Source organism: Oncorhynchus mykiss, chromosome 19 (genome assembly GCF_057628025.1).
Source record: "Oncorhynchus mykiss isolate SJ-2025 chromosome 19, ASM5762802v1, whole genome shotgun sequence".
Taxonomy (NCBI): Eukaryota; Metazoa; Chordata; class Actinopteri; order Salmoniformes; family Salmonidae; genus Oncorhynchus; species Oncorhynchus mykiss.
Window position 1 is genome coordinate 63594692 of NC_143040.1, and position 17326 is coordinate 63612017.

Here is a 17326-nt window from a genome sequence, read left to right on the forward strand (position 1 = left end):
CAGACACATCTCATCAACTGTTCAGAGGAGACTACATGAATCAGGCCTTTATGGTCGAATTGCTGCAAGGAAACCACTACTAAAGGACACCAATAAGAAGAAGAGACTTGCTTGGGTCAAGAACCACGAGCAATGGATATTAGATTGGAGGAAATCTGTCTGACGATTCCATCCACTGTGTCTTTGTAAGACGCAGAGCAGGTAAATGGATGATCTCCGCATGGGTGGTTCCCACCATGAAGCATGGAGGTGGAGGTGTGATCGCGTGGGGGTGTTTTGCTGGTGATATTGTCAAGAATTTATTTAGAATTCAAAGCACACTTAACCAGCATGGCTACAACAGCATTCTGCAGCGATACGCAATCCCATGTCGGGTGTGCTTAGTGGGACTATCATTTGTTTTTCAACAGGACAATGACCCAACACACCTCCAGGCTGTGTAAGGGCTATTTCACAAAGAAGGAGAGTGATGGAGTGCTGCATCAGATGACCTGGCCTCCACAATCACCCGACCTCAACCCAATTGAGACGGTTTGGGATGTGTTGGATCGCAGAGGGAAGGAAAAGCAGCCAACAAGTGCTCCGCATATGTGCGAACTCCTTCAAGATTATTGAAAAATCATTCCAGGTGAAGCTGGTTGAGAGAATGGCAACAGTGTGCAAAGCTTTTATCAAGGCAAAGGGTGGCTACTTTGAAGAACCACTTTTTTTGGTTACTACATTATTTCATATGTGTTATTTCATAGTTTTGATGTCTTCACTATTATTCTACAATGAAGAAAATAGTAAAAGTAAAGAAAAATCCTTGAATGAATAGGAGTCCAAACTTTTGACTGGTACTTTTTATATCGAAGGCTATGTGTTGTATAACATAATTTTGGATTTTAGGTACATAACATCTATTTTATTGTAGGGCTCATAAAATGTATTTTATTGTAGGGCTAATTTTGCATCAGTATTTAATTTCAAAACTCTAATCAATCATAGACATTTATATGCTTTAGAATGAGACTTCCAATTTTTGCAGGAAATACCGGATTAACAAGGAGAGAAGAAATGTAGTGTTGGGATGGAACATTTTTAAAACACCAGGAAAATATTCAACCCTAGTCCTGTCCTCTCCCATGGGCAAATCCCAATTTACAGGATCAGTCATTCATGAAGGGAATAACAAGATAATGGAAAGCAATGCACACACTAGGGTTGCACGTACTCACATGGTTGGATGAATTTTGTCATTCATACAATTGTGTTTATAGGCTTCTTGTTTATCTGGAGGAAGTATGGAACATAGCATATTTATTCGATCAGGGATGTACAGAAGGTAGACCTGTCTATAGATGAATAACTTTGTAATACTTTATTAAACTTGTCCTAACCCACAATGGAAAACTCAGTATTTTGTTGTTGGCATACATGTTATAAGGCTTCTATTTCCTGACTCTTCTCTTCATGTAGTGCAGAGCCCACCAGGTAGCTGTGGTTAGCCATGGAGGATGGTAAGCCAGTGTGGGCGCCCCACCCCACCGATGGGTTCCAGCTGGGCATGATTGTGGATATCGGAGCTGACACCCTCGCCATCGAACCACTCAACCAGAAGGGCAAGGTCAGTCAGATTCGGCACAGTTTAGAACACGTGTCAATCCCATTCCATGGACGGCAGAGTGCCTGCTTTTTCCCCCCTCTCTCCTCCCTTGTATTTGATTGATCATTAAAGGTCATTAATTAGTTAGGAACTCGTCTAGGTCATAGTTGGACTCCAATTTAAAGGAAATATCAAAAACCGACACACTCGACTCTGCCCTCCATGGAATTAGTGTCTGTTTTATGTTTTGTATTATAACTTACTCATCACACAACCTTCATTTTGCTCTCTCTCCCCACACACGTTCCAGAGCTATCATTGGGTCAGTAGCTGAATAACATAATATATATTGTAATGCTAACCTCTGAACATTTGGTGCCAGTGTGGGTTAGATTATTGGCTGGCACACTGCAGCCATGAAGGTTCCCCTTTCAGAAAGACCTGAATCAAGACAAAATATTTAAGTGCCTTTGAACGGGGTAGGTGACAGGCGCACCAGTTTGAGTGTGTCAAGAGCTGCAACACTGCTGGGTTTTTCATGCTCAACAGTTTCCTGTGTGTTTCAAGAATGGTCAACCACCCACAGGACATCCAGACAACTTGACACAACTGTGGGAAGCATTTCGCGGACAGTGTTTAATTTAAATCAGGACTGGGCTAATCCTACTTAAATTAATTCAGATAAAAAAAATGGCTTTCTGAGACATTGCTTAACTTCAGATTAATTAGTTTTAGGCTAGAGAGTCCCAGACTAAGGTAAATAGGGACTAACCAGTTAATCTTTTTGAAGCCTGATTAGATTAATGATGTGCACTTGGTGCTGACCTGAGGATGTTTAAAAAGAAAACAGGAATGGGATGCTAATACATAAGCATTGTGTGGAATTGGAGCAAGTCACCTAAACCAAACAATGGACAGAGGTAAAAGAAAACATTCAAAGAATTTCAGTGACTTTGAAAAAAGCCTGTTGAAGCGAGTTCTCAAACCACCCAACTATGGAGAACAAACCGCATGATTCATCAACCCCCCCAAAAATATATAATAATCCCTGGACTACCATTTGTAATGAATTCAACTCAAATGAAAAAGTAAACAACAGGACGCTAGAACAACTGCAGGTGAGATACTCTATTTTTTTGTTGGCCCACTTTTCAAATCAAATCACATTTTATTAGTCACATGCGCCGAATACGACCGGTGTAGACCTTACAGTGAAATACTTACTTACAAGCCCCTAACCAACAATGCAGTTTAAAATAATACAGATAAGAATAAGAAATAAAAGAAAACAAGTAGTTTTAAAGAGCCGCAGTAAAATAACAATATCGAGGCTATATACAGGGGGGGTATCGGTACAGATTCAATGTGGAGACAATATACAGGGGGGTATCGGTACAGATTCAATGTGGAGACAATATACAGGGGGGTATCGGTACAGATTCAATGTGGAGACAATATACAGGGGGGTATCGGTACAGATTCAATGTGGAGACAATATACAGGGTGGTATCGGTACAGATTCAATGTGGAGATAATATACAGGGGGGTATCGGTACAGATTCAATGTGGAGACTATATACAGGGGGGTATCGGTACAGATTAAATGTGGAGACTATATACAGGGGGGTATCGGTACAGATTCAATGTGGAGACTATATACAGGGGGGTATCGGTACAGATTCAATGTGGAGACTATATACAGGGGGGTATCGGTACAGATTCAATGTGGAGACTATATACAGGGGGGTATCGGTACAGATTCAATGTGGAGACTATATACAGGGGGGTATCGGTACAGATTCAATGTGCGGTGGCACCGCTTAGTTGAGGTAATATGTACATGTAGAAGTTATTAAAGTGACTATGCATAGATGATAACAACAGAGAGTGGCAGCGGTGTAAAGGGGGGGGGGGGGAGAGATGCAAATAGTCTGGGTAGCCATTTGATTAGATGTTCAGGAGTCTTATGGCTTGGGGTAGAAACTGTTTAGTAGCCTCTTGGACCTAGACTTGGCGCTCCGGTACCGCTTCCTGTGCGGTAGCAGAGAGAACAGTCGATGACTAGGGTGGCTGGATTCTGACAATTTTTAGGACCTTCCTTTGACACCGCCTGGTGTAGAGGTCCTGGATGGCAGGAAGCTTGGCCCCAGTGATGTACTGGGCCGTTCGCACTACCCTCTGTAGTGTCTTTCGGTCGGAGGCCGAGCAGTTGTCATACCAGGCAGTGATGCAACCAGTCAGGATGCTCTTGATGGTGCAGCTGTAGAACTTTTTGAGGATCTGAGGACCCATGTCAAATCTTCAGTCCCCTGAGGGGGAATAGGTTTTTGTCGTGCCCTCTTCACGACTGTCTTGGTGTGCTTGGACAATGTTAGTTTGTTGGTGATGTGGACACCAAGAAACTTGAAGCTCTCAACCTGCTCCACTACAGCCCCGTCGATGAGAATGGGGGTGTGCTCGGTCCTCTTTTACAAATCAGTCACTTTGAAATGTTTTCTTGTGTAACACAACACAGTGGGGCCTAAATGTATTTGTGTGACAGAAATATAACACAAACAATATCATACGTAATTACTAGTATTATTCCTATATTGTCTTTTTAATTTCTTGTGGAAAAACATACAAATTTACTTAAAGAAGACAAATGCTGTTGCTCGTAGGGAGTGTTTCAAGACTGGTGGCTGTCCCCCAGTAAGACCAGAGACAGATGAGCTGGGGTACTTGTTGACCAGGATCATTGATAGCCAGCAACCCCTGGAAGGTATCCCCGATGATGTTCAGATGGGGGACACATTCATTCAACATGTGCCATCTCAGGACTGCAGGGAATATGTAATGTTGTCAGTCATCTCTTGCATTCCCATAATATAAAGTATCTTATGAACTCAACTCTTGAAGATATAATGTTCTCTAATGCAGCCATGTAATCATTTTCTAGAGATAGATCACCATAGCTTTGTCTTAAACAGCCAACTTTCCGGGACATAGACATGTCTTATATGGGCAGAAAGCTTAAATTATTGTTATTCTAACTGCAGTGTCCAATTAACAGTAGCTATTACAGTGAAAAAATAACATGCTATTATTTGAGGAGAGTGCACAACAACAACACACTTCTGGTTTTATACGTTCACCTCTGAAGGTAAATAATGTACTTACATTCAGTGATCTTGCTCTGATTTGTCATCCTGAGGGTCCCAGAGATAAAATGTAGTACAGGTTTGTTTGATAAACATTTATTTTATGTGCAAAGGTAGGAACTGTTTGAACCAGTTTGAACCCCTGCTGTCTCTGGCTCCACACTCACCCCTCCGGCCATCTAGATGTGTGAAAGTTAATATATAAGCTAATGATTACATTCCTGGGAGTGTGTAAATGTACATTTTTTATTACCAAAGCATTTTTGTATGGCCTCTATTTTTGGACTTGAACATGTATCAATTGCCCAATTTGGCACATTTAGGGCAATTCCTGGCAGTCTTCATACAAAATATTGTGCAGTAATGTAATTCTTTACTGGATCAGTCTGAAACTAATCTAAATTACACCTACAGTATAGTCCTCTCTGAATGTATGGCCTTTCTCTTGCATTTCAAAGATGGAACAATAAAAATAAACATGTTTTTTTTGTTCATATTATCTTTTACCAGATCTAATGTGTTATTCATCTACATTAATTTCACATTTCCACAAACGTCAAAGTGTTTCCTTTCAAATGGTTTCAAGAATATGCATATCCTTGCTTCAGGTCCTGAGCTACAGGCAGTTAGATTTGGGTATGTCAAATTGAAAGAGAAAAAAAGGGTTTGATCCTAACAGGATGAAGGTCAACCCGCTACATCTGCAGTAGCTAGGAGGGAAGATTGTGTCACTAACCTGGGCTGGCAACAGTGACCGAGGCTGAGCATGCAGGAGAAACTAATGGATTTAAAAGAAGAGATGTATATGAAAAAGCATATCCTTTTGTGTTGAGTTGGCTATGAAGGATGAGAAGAGAAACATGAAGCAGCAGCAGTACCAATGTTCTTCTCAAACCAGAACCAGTTCTGGGTCCTGATATTTCCATTTTGTGAATTAAAAACGTCTTCTTTTTTTTTTTTATACCTATCCTTGGCCATTGTTTGCTTCAATCGCTTGAGCTATCTTTGTTGTGAGAAGTGCAGCATAGCAAAAGCATCTCTGCAGGTTTGTCCATTGCTGTCATTGTCTGCCTCAACCATGGGAACATCTGGGTCATCCTCTTCAATGCGAGGATCTGGTCATCCATGCTGTTTGAGGTAATTGTCAAGCACTGTTGTTGCAATTATGACAATACAGCAGCATCTTGGTTGAAAGAGCTATGTGTTTCTAAGACTCTGGAAATGACTCTACTACACATTTTTTGCAGATAGGAGCATGGTTGTACTGTTTTTGCTCATGTCCTATTGCATAAAGATGGGGGGGGGTAAACATGAAGTTGGTCTGTGCATACCCCTAGTCACCAAGTATGATTCCGCTATTGTCCTCCTTCAAGCTGAGCATTCAAAGAGGAGTTTTGGAAATCCTAAAGTCACGAGTTGCACTCGTCCAACGTTTAATAGTGTTGGAGAACTACAAATGTATTTTATCCTAAACAATTCTGTAGTTTGCTCATGTCTATAACTGCCCTTCTGTCTGGCCTTGGTGGTGCTTTTTGATCTTCATTGAAATAGTCCAGGTAATCCATTCTCCTCCATTGCCAAGGTCAACCTGACGGCCAACATCCATTAATCTGAAGTGAAGCCTGCCTCTGGCCAGGTTTAATTTAAGCCTTCACTTAGATCTAGATTAACTCTAATTGTCCTTCTGGAAATCAGACTTTTTAAATCTAGACTAGGGCAAGTCTGAGACTATTTTAAACCATGTCTGAGAAATGCAATTTCAGATAATCCAGTTTAAAATTGGAATTTCGTCAAGGATCCTGCTTAATCTGTGTCCGCAAAACAGCCCCTCAGTGTATATCTCCATGTTTTCTCTAAATAAGCTTTGTTTGTTTCTTTACTGATTTCAATGAACTGTTGTCTATTGTCCTTGTCTGCCATTGAACTATGATAAAGTCATTGTTGGGTGATTTTAATATACATGTTGACAAAGAGACTGACACCAAAGCCCAGGAATTGATGAATCTTTTGAGCTCTTTGGACTTTATCCAACATGTTACTAAGCCCACCCATAACTGGCCATACTGGACCTGGTTATTACCATGGGGCTTTAGACATTCTCTATTGTTGATGTTGCTTTATCTGATCACCGCTCTGTATTTTTTTTTTTACAACCATGTTGCCCATAGCACAGGGTAGAACTGAAAGCATTAACACTATCTTACCTCTGAAGTTGCTACAGATTTTGAGTGCATCAACTAGAGGTCGACCGATTATGATTTTGGAGGACCAAGAAAAGCTGATACCGATTAATCGGGCCGATTTAAAAAAAATATATATGTATTTGTAATAATGACAATTACAACACTCTGCGTGCAATGAATGCAAGAGAAGTGACACATTTTCACCTGGTTAATTTTGCCTGCTAACCTGGATTTCTTTTAGCTAAATATGCAGGTTTAAAAATATATACTTCTGTGTATTGATTTTAGGAAAGGCATTGATGTTTATGGTTAGGTACACGTTGGAGAAACGACAGTCCTTTTTCGCGAATGCGCACCGCATCGATTATATGCAACGCAGGACACGCTAGATAACTACACATGGTTGACGATATTACTAGTTTAACTAGTGATTATGTTTGATTGTTTTTTATAAGATACATTTAATGCTAGCTAGCAACTTACCTTGGCTTCTTACTGCATTCGCGTTACAGGCAGGCTACTCGTGAGGCAGGTGGTTAGAGCGTTGGACTAGTTAACTGTAAGGTTGCAAGATTGAATCCCCGAGCTGACAAGGTAAAAATCTGTCGTCCTGCCCCTGAACAAGGCAGTTAACCCACTGTACCTAGGCCGTCATTGAAAATAAGAATGTGTTCTTAACTTCTTATGGTATAGGGGACGGTTGCGTCCCACTTGGGCAAAAAACAGGGAAAATGCTACTTCTCTGATAGAGTTCAGTGTGTCAAATCGGAGGGCCTGTTGTCCGGACCTCTGGCAGTCTTTATGGTGGTGCCACAGGGTTCAATTCTCGGGCCGGCTCTCTTCTCTGTATACATCAAGGATGTCGCTCTTGCTTTTGGTGATTCTCTGATCCACCTTTACACAGACGACACCATTCTGTATACTTCTGGCCCTTCTTTAGACACTGTGTTAACTAACCTCCAGACGAGCTTCAACTGCTCTCAGCCTCCAACTGCTCTTACATGCAAGTATGTCACGCCCTGGCCATAGAGAGGCTTTTATTCTCTATTTTGGTTAGGCCAGGGTGTGACTAGGGTGGGCATTCTAGTTTCTTTATTTCTATGTTTTCTATTTCTTTTTTTCTTTTTTTTGCAGAGTGTGGTTCCCAATCAGAGGCAGCTGTTTATCGTTGTCTCTGATTGGGGATCACATATAAGTTGTCATTCTCCTTTTGGTGTTTGTGGGATCTTGTTTTTGTTAGCTCTGTGAAGCCTGCAGAACGTGACGTTCGTTATTCTTTTTAAAGAATCATGAACACTTACCACGCTGCACCTTGGTCTCCTTCCAACGATAAACGTTACAAAGTAAAACTAAATGCATGCTCTTCAACCGATCGCTGCCCGCACCAGCCCGCCTGTCCAGCATCACTACTCCACTACTTGTGGACAAACTCCACTACTACTCCACTACTTGTGGACAAATACCTAGGTGTCTGTTTAGACTGTAAACTCTCCTTCCAGACTCACATTAAGCATCTCCAATCCAAAATTAAATCTAGAATCAGCTTCCTATTTCGCAACAAAGCATCCTTCACTCACACTGCCAAACATACCCTCGTAAAACTGACTATCCTACCGATCCTCGACTTCGGCGATGTCATTTACAAAATAGCCTCAAACACTCTACTCAACAAATTTGATGCAGTCAATCACAGTGCCATCCGTTTAGTCACCAAAGCCCCATATACTACCCACCACTGTGACCTGTACAATCTCGTTGGCTGGCCCTCGCTTCATATTCGTCGCCAAACCCATTGGCTCCAGGTCATCTACAAGTCTCTGCTAGGTAAAGCCCCACCTTATCTCAGCTCACTGGTCACTATAGCAGCACCCACCCGTAGAACGCGCTCGGGTATATCTCACTGGAAACCCCCAAAGCCAATTCCTCCTTTGGCCGCCTTTCCTTCCAGTTCTCTGCTGCCAATGACTGGAACGAACTGCAAAAATCACTGAAGCTGGAGACTCATATCTCCCTCACTAGCTTTAAGCACCAGCTGTCAGAGCAGCTCACAGATCACTGCACCTGTACATAGCCCATCTGTAAATAGCCCATCCAACTACCTCATCCCCATACTGCATTTATTTATTTATCTTGCTCCTTTGCACCCCAGTATCTCTACTTGCACATTCATCTTCTGCACATCTACCATTCCAGTGTGTAATTCCAATATTGTAATTACTCCACCACCATGGCCTATTTATTGACTTACCTCCCTTATCTCACCTCATTTGCACACACTGTGTATAGACTTTTTCTACTGTATTATTGACTGTATGTTTGTTTATTCCATGTGTAACTCTGTATGTGTCAAACTGCTTTGCTTTATCTTGGCCAGGTCGCAGTTGTAAATGAGAACTTGTTCTCAACTAGCCTACCTGGTTAAATAAAGGTGAAATAAAATAAATATTGGTCAACTACCAAACATACAGAATGATGCAGCACGGGTACTGACCAAGACCAGACAGAGCACGCATTACATCGGTTTTAAGGTCTCTGCATTGACTTGACTGCCTGTGAGTTTTTAAACTTAATTTCAAGATACTTCTATTGGTTTTTAAATCAATCACTGATTGTGCACCCCAATATATGTCAGACATGCTTTTAAGTTGTGGACCCAGTAGGTCCCTCAGGTCCTCTGGCACAGGCCTTTTAACTATATCGCCCAGCCCTAACCTGAATTACAGAGATGTATAAACCGATAATATGTCAAACGTAAGCAATATGAGAGCATGTAAAACAGCCCTGCGTTGTAGCAGTGTCACTAACATAGGCAATCAATAAGTCATGTGAGCAGCAGCAGCAGGTGTGGTGATTGTGTTACTGGGAGGGAAAGATCATTAGAGGAAAAGGAGCCACCTGTTGCACTACACCTTAGGTCACTCCCCAGTGCATTGCTTTCACTGAATGAGCCTGATATTCACAACAACAAAAGCCTGCATGGTGTATAGCAAGCTAACAGCAGAGTAGTTAGTTAACTCTTAGTGCCCTCCCTGGTTACAGTTATCCTTAACCTGTTACAGTCTAAGCCCTGTCTGTGGGAGGGGGGGTTCTACTAAGCTATATGGAATTGTTTTAAGGTCATTCCAAGACCCCTTGAAATGTGTGTGTATGTGTATATATATCTCTATAGATATATATACAATCTATTTAATAAATGTTGATTTTGCCTTACTGCTATTAGCCCATCCAAACGCATTGAATAACAGATTCACTACATGGAACAACAGGTAAAAAAGAATCTAAAGGAAGTTTGTTCTGAACTGTATGGCTTGTATCTGAGAGATATCAGGAATGTATTCATTTTGTACATGTTAAATACATTTTTGACACTAAACAGTCTCCATAATATGTATACTTCCATTAAAAAAAATTCAGCTGGTACTAGGGGACCTTCAGACGAGTCTTTTGAGGCCTGTGGGTGTCCTAGAGAAAAATAACTGATATGTTCGTGAGAGTCTCACCTTTCCACATAGGAATTAGTGTGTAGCCCAAACTGTTTGGATGCTACAGACAGAAGTTGGCAGATCGGCTGTACCGACTTCAGATGAGCCCCAGAGATGCTTGTGGGGGTCGTAGAGCAAATCGTGTTTGTGAGAGTCTCATCCTTCCATAAAGGGGTTATAATACCTTGTAGGCCAAACAGTTTGAACGCTACAGACAATTTTGTGAGAATACTGCTTTTGGGGATGTCTCATTGTCTGACAAACACCGCTCTATCTCTGTCACCTTCCACCACAGATATCTCCAGTTTAACTGACAGATTTGTAAGGAATGTTTTTTTCCCCGTTTTTTTCCCCAGCATATATATTTATATTTATATATATAATATATTTATATTTATATATATATATATATATATATATATATATATATATATATATATATATATATATATATATATATATATATATATATATATATATATATATATATATTTATATATATATATATATTTATATATAATATATTTATATATTTATATATATATATTTATATATAAATATATTATATATAAATATAAATATATATATATATATATATATATTTTTTTTACCAGAAACCGTTATGAGCTGGTTAACAGCAAAACAGGCCCTGGACCAGTCACTAAGGGATACAGGGGCTCATTGAGTGTAAAGCCTCAGCTCTGCCCAGCATAATTCTCTGTCAGAGCAGTATCCTGGCTATGTCTTGTTAGCGGGAAGTTTTGTACCCATTTTTGTTTGGGCTGGCAGCTAGGTGCTGTGGCTCAAAAAGCTCAAAAAGCTAGGTGCTGTGGCTCAAAAAGCTCAAGCTTATTTTCACGTACATGCTGTTTGTGCCAGTGGGACACACACACACACACACACTCGTAGCACTACATAAAATGTACTGGGCAGGAGGGTGTGTTTAGGCCTGTCACGGTGTGTGTAGGGTGTTGTAAATAATGTTCTGTTCTCACAGTAACAGTACAGAGCCGTATCTAAACTCATAGCACTAGCCAGACACACACACACAGCTCATATCCTGTTTCCCTCCCACCAAATTATTTATCAGCCTGCCATGTCCCTCCCATTGTTTCTCTCACAAGCAGCTTGTTCCTTTCAATGTTTTGCCATTACCTCAGACTGTATAGTAGCCTACTGCGAGAATATCAGAGACTTAATTGATGAACTTGACAACAAACACTCAAACGTTGATTTTTGTTACTATGTTAATGCATTGCTAATGACCAGGTTGAAGTAGAACATTTTCAGTAGGCCCTTATGAGACATGAAATGGACTGGCTATTCAAATACACGACAATTGGTGCAAGACTTCTCATGAGAATGTTTAGATGTTAATGTTAGTATAACAGAAGTGCTTTTGATGTTGCAGACCTTTCTGGCTCCTATGAACCAAGTGTTCCCTGCTGAGGAAGATGTCAACAAACATATGGAGGACAACTGTAAGTTCATACTCACAATTTACACGGAACCCAAACCGGCTGCACGCGTGCGCCATTGTGCTCCATCGTGCATACATTTATTTTGTCCCCCCAAACCAAACGTGATCACGACACGCAGGTGAAAATATCAAAACAAACTCTGAACCAATTACATGAATTGGGGGAAAGGTCGAAAAGCATTAAACATTTATGGTAATTTAGCTAGCTAGCTTTCACTTGCTAGCTAATTTGTCCTATTTAGCTAGTTTGCTGTTGCTAGCTTATTTGTCCTGGGATATAAACTTTGAGTTGTTATTTTACCTGAAATGCACAAGGTCCTCTACGCCGCCAATTAATCCACACAAAACGGTCAACCGAATCATTTCTAGTCTCCTTTCCTCCTCCTAGGCTTTTTCTTCTCTTGACTTTATATTGCGATTGGCAAGTTTCATAAATTAGGTGCATTATCGCCACTGACCCCGTTCATTTTTCAGTCACCCACATGGGTATAACCAATGAGGAGATGGCACGTGGGTGGAGATGGCACCTGCTTCTATATACAATGAGAAGATGGGAGAGGCAGGACTTGCAACGCAATCTGTGTCACAAATAGAAGTGACTTCTATTTTAGCCCTTGGCAACGCAGACGCTCGTTGGCGCACGTGAGCAGTGTGGGTGCAATAATTGAATAATATATATTTCAAAATGTATTTTGTACTCAGCCTGTTAGCCTAGTGGTTAAGGCCATTGGGTCAGTAACTCAAAGGTTGCTGGTTCAAATCCCTGAGCCGACTAGGTGAAAAATTTATCAAGGGCACATTGCTCCTGTAATTGCTCCTGTAAGTTGCTTTGGATAAGAGCGTCAGCTAAATTACTAAAATGTAAATAACTTTCCTTTATCCTCAAGTTGATATGGACTTAAGGTTCGTGTATGTAACTTTTTAAAGGATGCTTCCTCACGAGCGACTTTTGTTTTTCTTTCAGGTTCTCTTATGTACCTGAATGAAGGCACGCTCTTAAACAACGTCCGAGTGCGGTATAGTAAAGACAAGATCTATGTAAGACATTCCAAATCAATGGTACATTAATCCTAGGCCTTGAAGATGAACCTCTCTCTTCCTGTAAGAGACATCTGGTGGTCATAGGCCTAGTTTCTCATCAAGTTGTGAAAATGTCGGTGGTTCTCAACTAGAGGAACTAGGACCCCTGGGATACTTGGCCTATCCACAAGGGGTACTTGAGAAGACTCATGAGACCATAGATTGGTAAAATTCATGAGGGTGTACTGCAGGAAAAGCAACATGTACTTGGTGGTACAGTAACTGAAAAAGGTGAAGAACCACTGCTCTATCTAATGTGATGATTTTTTTTGTAACAACACAGACATACGTCGCCAACATCTTGATTGCTGTGAACCCTTACTATGACATCCCCAAACTGTACGTTCCAGAGACCATCAAGTCTTATCGTGGCCGTTCCCTGGGCACTCTACCACCTCACGTCTACGCAATCGGTGAGCGCACATATCTATTATTACAACAATGGCTGCTATACTGCCTGGTTTCTGGACATAAATATAGTCTGTTTAAAGCAATGGCTATATTTGAGTTACATTTCAATTAAGGCTAGGTGTTGTCAAAGCATCATATCCGTTACATGATTGATGATTTTTCAGCGGACAAGGCCTACCGGGACATGAGAGTCCTGAAGATGAGCCAGTCTATCGTAGTGTCTGGAGAATCTGGGGCCGGGAAGACAGAAAACACCAAGTTTGTCCTCAGGTTTGGGCTAAAGGACCACTATGATTGTGTTAGTTATTACAGAAAACCATACTAATCTTAAAGGTAGACTCAACAAGATTACATTGCATGCACAAAGTAAACACTGGGGAAATTTCCACAACAACTTAGAACGCTTAAGCTCGAGGCTAAACTTCGACAATGTTTTGGTCCTGTATAGGGCTGTGACGGTCATGAAACTTTGTCAGCCGGTAACTGTCATGCAAATGACTGCCGGGCTCACGGTAATTGACCGCTAATTAACATAAACATGTTAATCATCTCCAGGCCTCCACTCATACAAGCAGCAGGGTGCCTTTGGAACATCTACATTTAAAAATAGACTAATAAATCAATTTAACACACACTTTCACAATATATACAATATCTAGTTCATTTAGCAGACAAGATATGCTTATAAATCCATTCACTTGTTCATCAGCTGACAATATATCCTTAAATCTATTATGTAGTTCATTTAGCAGACAAGATATGCTTATAAATCCTGTGTCATTTATTTTATATTATGATTTTGTAGTAAGAAGAATATAACTTACTTACTGACTTTGTCCCCATGGGGAAATTTTGTTGCAGTGTCATGTACACATTTAAAGTGGCGTTTAAATACAAAACAAGATTGACAATGCAACTTTCATAACAGTTACGCACCAATAAAAAATAATAATAGTAAGAAATAAGAAATAAAACTTTTTTTTTTTTTTTAAAGAAGAAAAGACTAGCCTGCTGGCCTTACGGGGTCAATGGGAACATTCACCCGAGCTATTTAGGAGGGATATCACACCTGGCACAAATTGTCTCGTTCTGTTTTTCCTGCTGAGGTGCCTTATACCTGTGCCCAGAGGGGAGTAGTTCAAAGTCCAGGTACAGCGGGTTGCTTGGGTCTAAAATGATTTTGTGAGACTTACGGAGGGCCCTGACCTTAAAGATCTCATCCAGGCCTGTCTGTTTGACTCCAAGTACTTTGCTTGCTGTGGTAATAATCCTTCTCAGCATGTTTTTCTGGCTGACAGTGGCATTGCCAAACCAACAAACAATACAAAAAGTTACAAATAATTGATCTTAGCTGAATGAAATAGAATGGATATTTTTCCTATTCCCTAGCGAGTGAAGTGGCTATTTCAAATAGGTCCTATATGCTAGATTGGGTTATTTGGAAACGTTAGTTGTGAATTATACAAACCTTGGGCTGCATGAATCAACTATATTTATGATTTGAAAAAGTTGCAAAAAAGCTTGTGCTTTGTTCCTGGCCTCAGGCTTAATACGCTGTTCTCTCAAATGATCATATTCTCACCCATCAAACTATTCTCAATTTAATCTTACATTAGTAAAGGCATGAAATTTGATTTAGAATGTCCCATTATCAAATTGGCAGAAACGGTGGCAGGGGGAAAAATACATGTCGTCCATATGCACTTGAATAGTGAATGGAGGCTGCACCTTCCCGGTTCCTTTTTCAATCATGCCGTGTATGCTACTCTGGTTTTACAGTGGAGCAATGTGCTTAATAGTAGTAGCTAAGAAATGCATATAGTAGCAGTAGAAAGCTCCTCTTTTTAGTGGCAACCATCAAAATTCTACTTTCACAAGTGATTGCATATAGAAAGGTCTGGGGTTATAAGAACCCTTATTTCACTCTACGCATCAACCATTGTTTGAGGAGCAGCCAGCCTCTCACTGTGCGACAGGTGATATTCTGCCCAAACTCTGCATGCAATGGGCTCTCCAACCCTGTTCCTGAAGCTACCCAGTGCTTAATTTGGGAAACCAAGTGAAATCAATTTGGGAACATCGATAGTAACATGTTTTCACAACAAAACAAATGTCATTAAACTGTTGACAGTCCCTCACTGCACGCTGGAGAAAGGAATGAAGGAGAGAGAGGAGGATGGAAATACGCACGGAGGTGAGACATTCTGTAGCTAAATGTAATGTCAGGCTATTAATTATGGAAATTCCTTATTACTAGACTATCCAAAATCAAATACAAATTCACTGTAATTGTAGGCTAACTAGCCTACTCTGTAAGCCGCCCTGAACAATCAATGTACCAACAGCATCGCATAGGCCTATGTTCTCCCAGACTAATGGATAGAAAGTTTGGAGCTTAGCATACGGTAACCAGTCCTTCCAGTATGCATAATATTACAGTCCATACTCAAAGGCGATTACTTGAGTTTTTGTGCTACAATACATTCGGAAAGTATTCAGATCCCTTGTCTTTTTCCACATTTTGTTACGTTACAGCCTTATTCTAAAATATATTCAATTATATTTTTTTCCGTCATCAATCTACACACAATACCCAATAATGACAAAGAAAAAAAGTTTTTTGGAAATGTTTGCAAATAAAAAACAGAAGACCCTTAGACTCAAAATTAAACTCAAAATTAGACTCAAAATTAAGCTCAAGTGCATCCTGTTTCCATTGATCATTCTTGAGATGTTTCGACAACTTGATTGGAGTCCACCTGTGGTAAATTCAATTGATTGGAGATGATTTGAAAAGGGGCATACCTGTCTATATAAAGTCCCACAGTTGACAGTACATGTCAGAGCAAAAACAAAGCCACGAGATTGAAGGAATTGTCCGTGGAGCTCCGAGACAGGATTGTGTCGAGGCACATATCTGGGGAAGGGTACCAAAGCTTTTCTGCAGCATTGAAGATCCCCAAGAACCCAGTGGCCTCTATCATCCTAGAGCTGGCCACCCGGCAATCGGGGGAGAAGGGCCTTGGACAGGGAGGTGACCAAGATCACACAATGGTCACTGTCAGAGCTCCAGAGTTCCTCTATGGACCATCGCTGCAGCTGTCTACCATTCAGGCCTTTATGGTCATGTGCCTCAGTAAAAGGCACATGACAGTCCGGTTGGAGTTTTCCAAAAGGCACCTAAAGGATTCTCAGACCATGAGAAACAAGATTATGTGGTCTGATGAAACCAAGATTGAACTATTTGGCCTTAATGCCAAGTGTCACGCCTGGAGGACACCTGGCACCATCACTACGGTGAAGCATGGTGGTGGCAGCATCATGCTGTGTGGATGTTTTTCAGAGTCAGGGACTGGGAGGCTAGTCAGGATCGAGGGAAAGATGAACAGAGCAAAGTACAGAGATGTCCTTGATGAAAACCTGCTCCAGAGCTCTCAGGACCTCTGACTAGGGAGAAGATTCACCTTCCAACAGGACAATGACCCTAAGCACACAGCCAATACAAGACAGGAGTGGCTTCGGGGCAAGTCTCTGAATGTCCTTGAGTGGCCCAGCTGGTGCCCGGACTTGAACCCGATCAAACATCTCTGAAGAGACCTGAAAATAGTCGTGCAGCGATGCTCTCCATCCAACCTGACAGAGCTGGAGAGGATCTGCAGAGAAGACTGAGAGATAAAACCCAAATACAGGTGTGCCAAGAAGACTCCATGTTGTAATCGCTGCCAAAGGTGTTTCAACAAAGTACTGAGTAAAGGGTCCAAATACTTTTGTATTTTTAATACATTTGCAAACATTTCTAAAAACTTTTGTCATTTGTGTGTAGATTAATGGGGGGGAGACTATCAATTTTTTGGAATAAGGCAACAAAATGTGGTAAAAGTCAATGTCTGAATTTTTTTTTTATCTGTTATTTTACCAAGTAAGTTGACTGAGAACACGTTCTCATTTGCAGCAACGACCTGGGG

At 40.9% G+C, this 17326-nt stretch overlaps 1 protein-coding gene across 4 annotated transcripts in view; it reads left to right on the forward strand.

Annotated features, from left to right (window-relative positions):
- LOC110498124 (unconventional myosin-VI) overlaps positions 1-17326 on the forward strand; it is a 100641-nt gene that overhangs the window by 17990 nt on the left and 65325 nt on the right. For 2 of the 4 annotated variants that reach the window (XM_036955105.2, XM_036955103.2), the window contains exons 2-6: positions 1459-1606; positions 11802-11871; positions 12835-12908; positions 13234-13363; positions 13526-13631. In XM_036955105.2, coding sequence (XP_036811000.2) covers positions 1490-1606; positions 11802-11871; positions 12835-12908; positions 13234-13363; positions 13526-13631 — 497 coding nt within the window. In that variant the 5' untranslated portion in view covers positions 1459-1489. The remainder of the gene's footprint in view (positions 1-1458; positions 1607-11801; positions 11872-12834; positions 12909-13233; positions 13364-13525; positions 13632-17326) is intronic. The other 2 variants (XM_090211499.1, XM_036955104.2) reach the window with 1 other exon arrangement.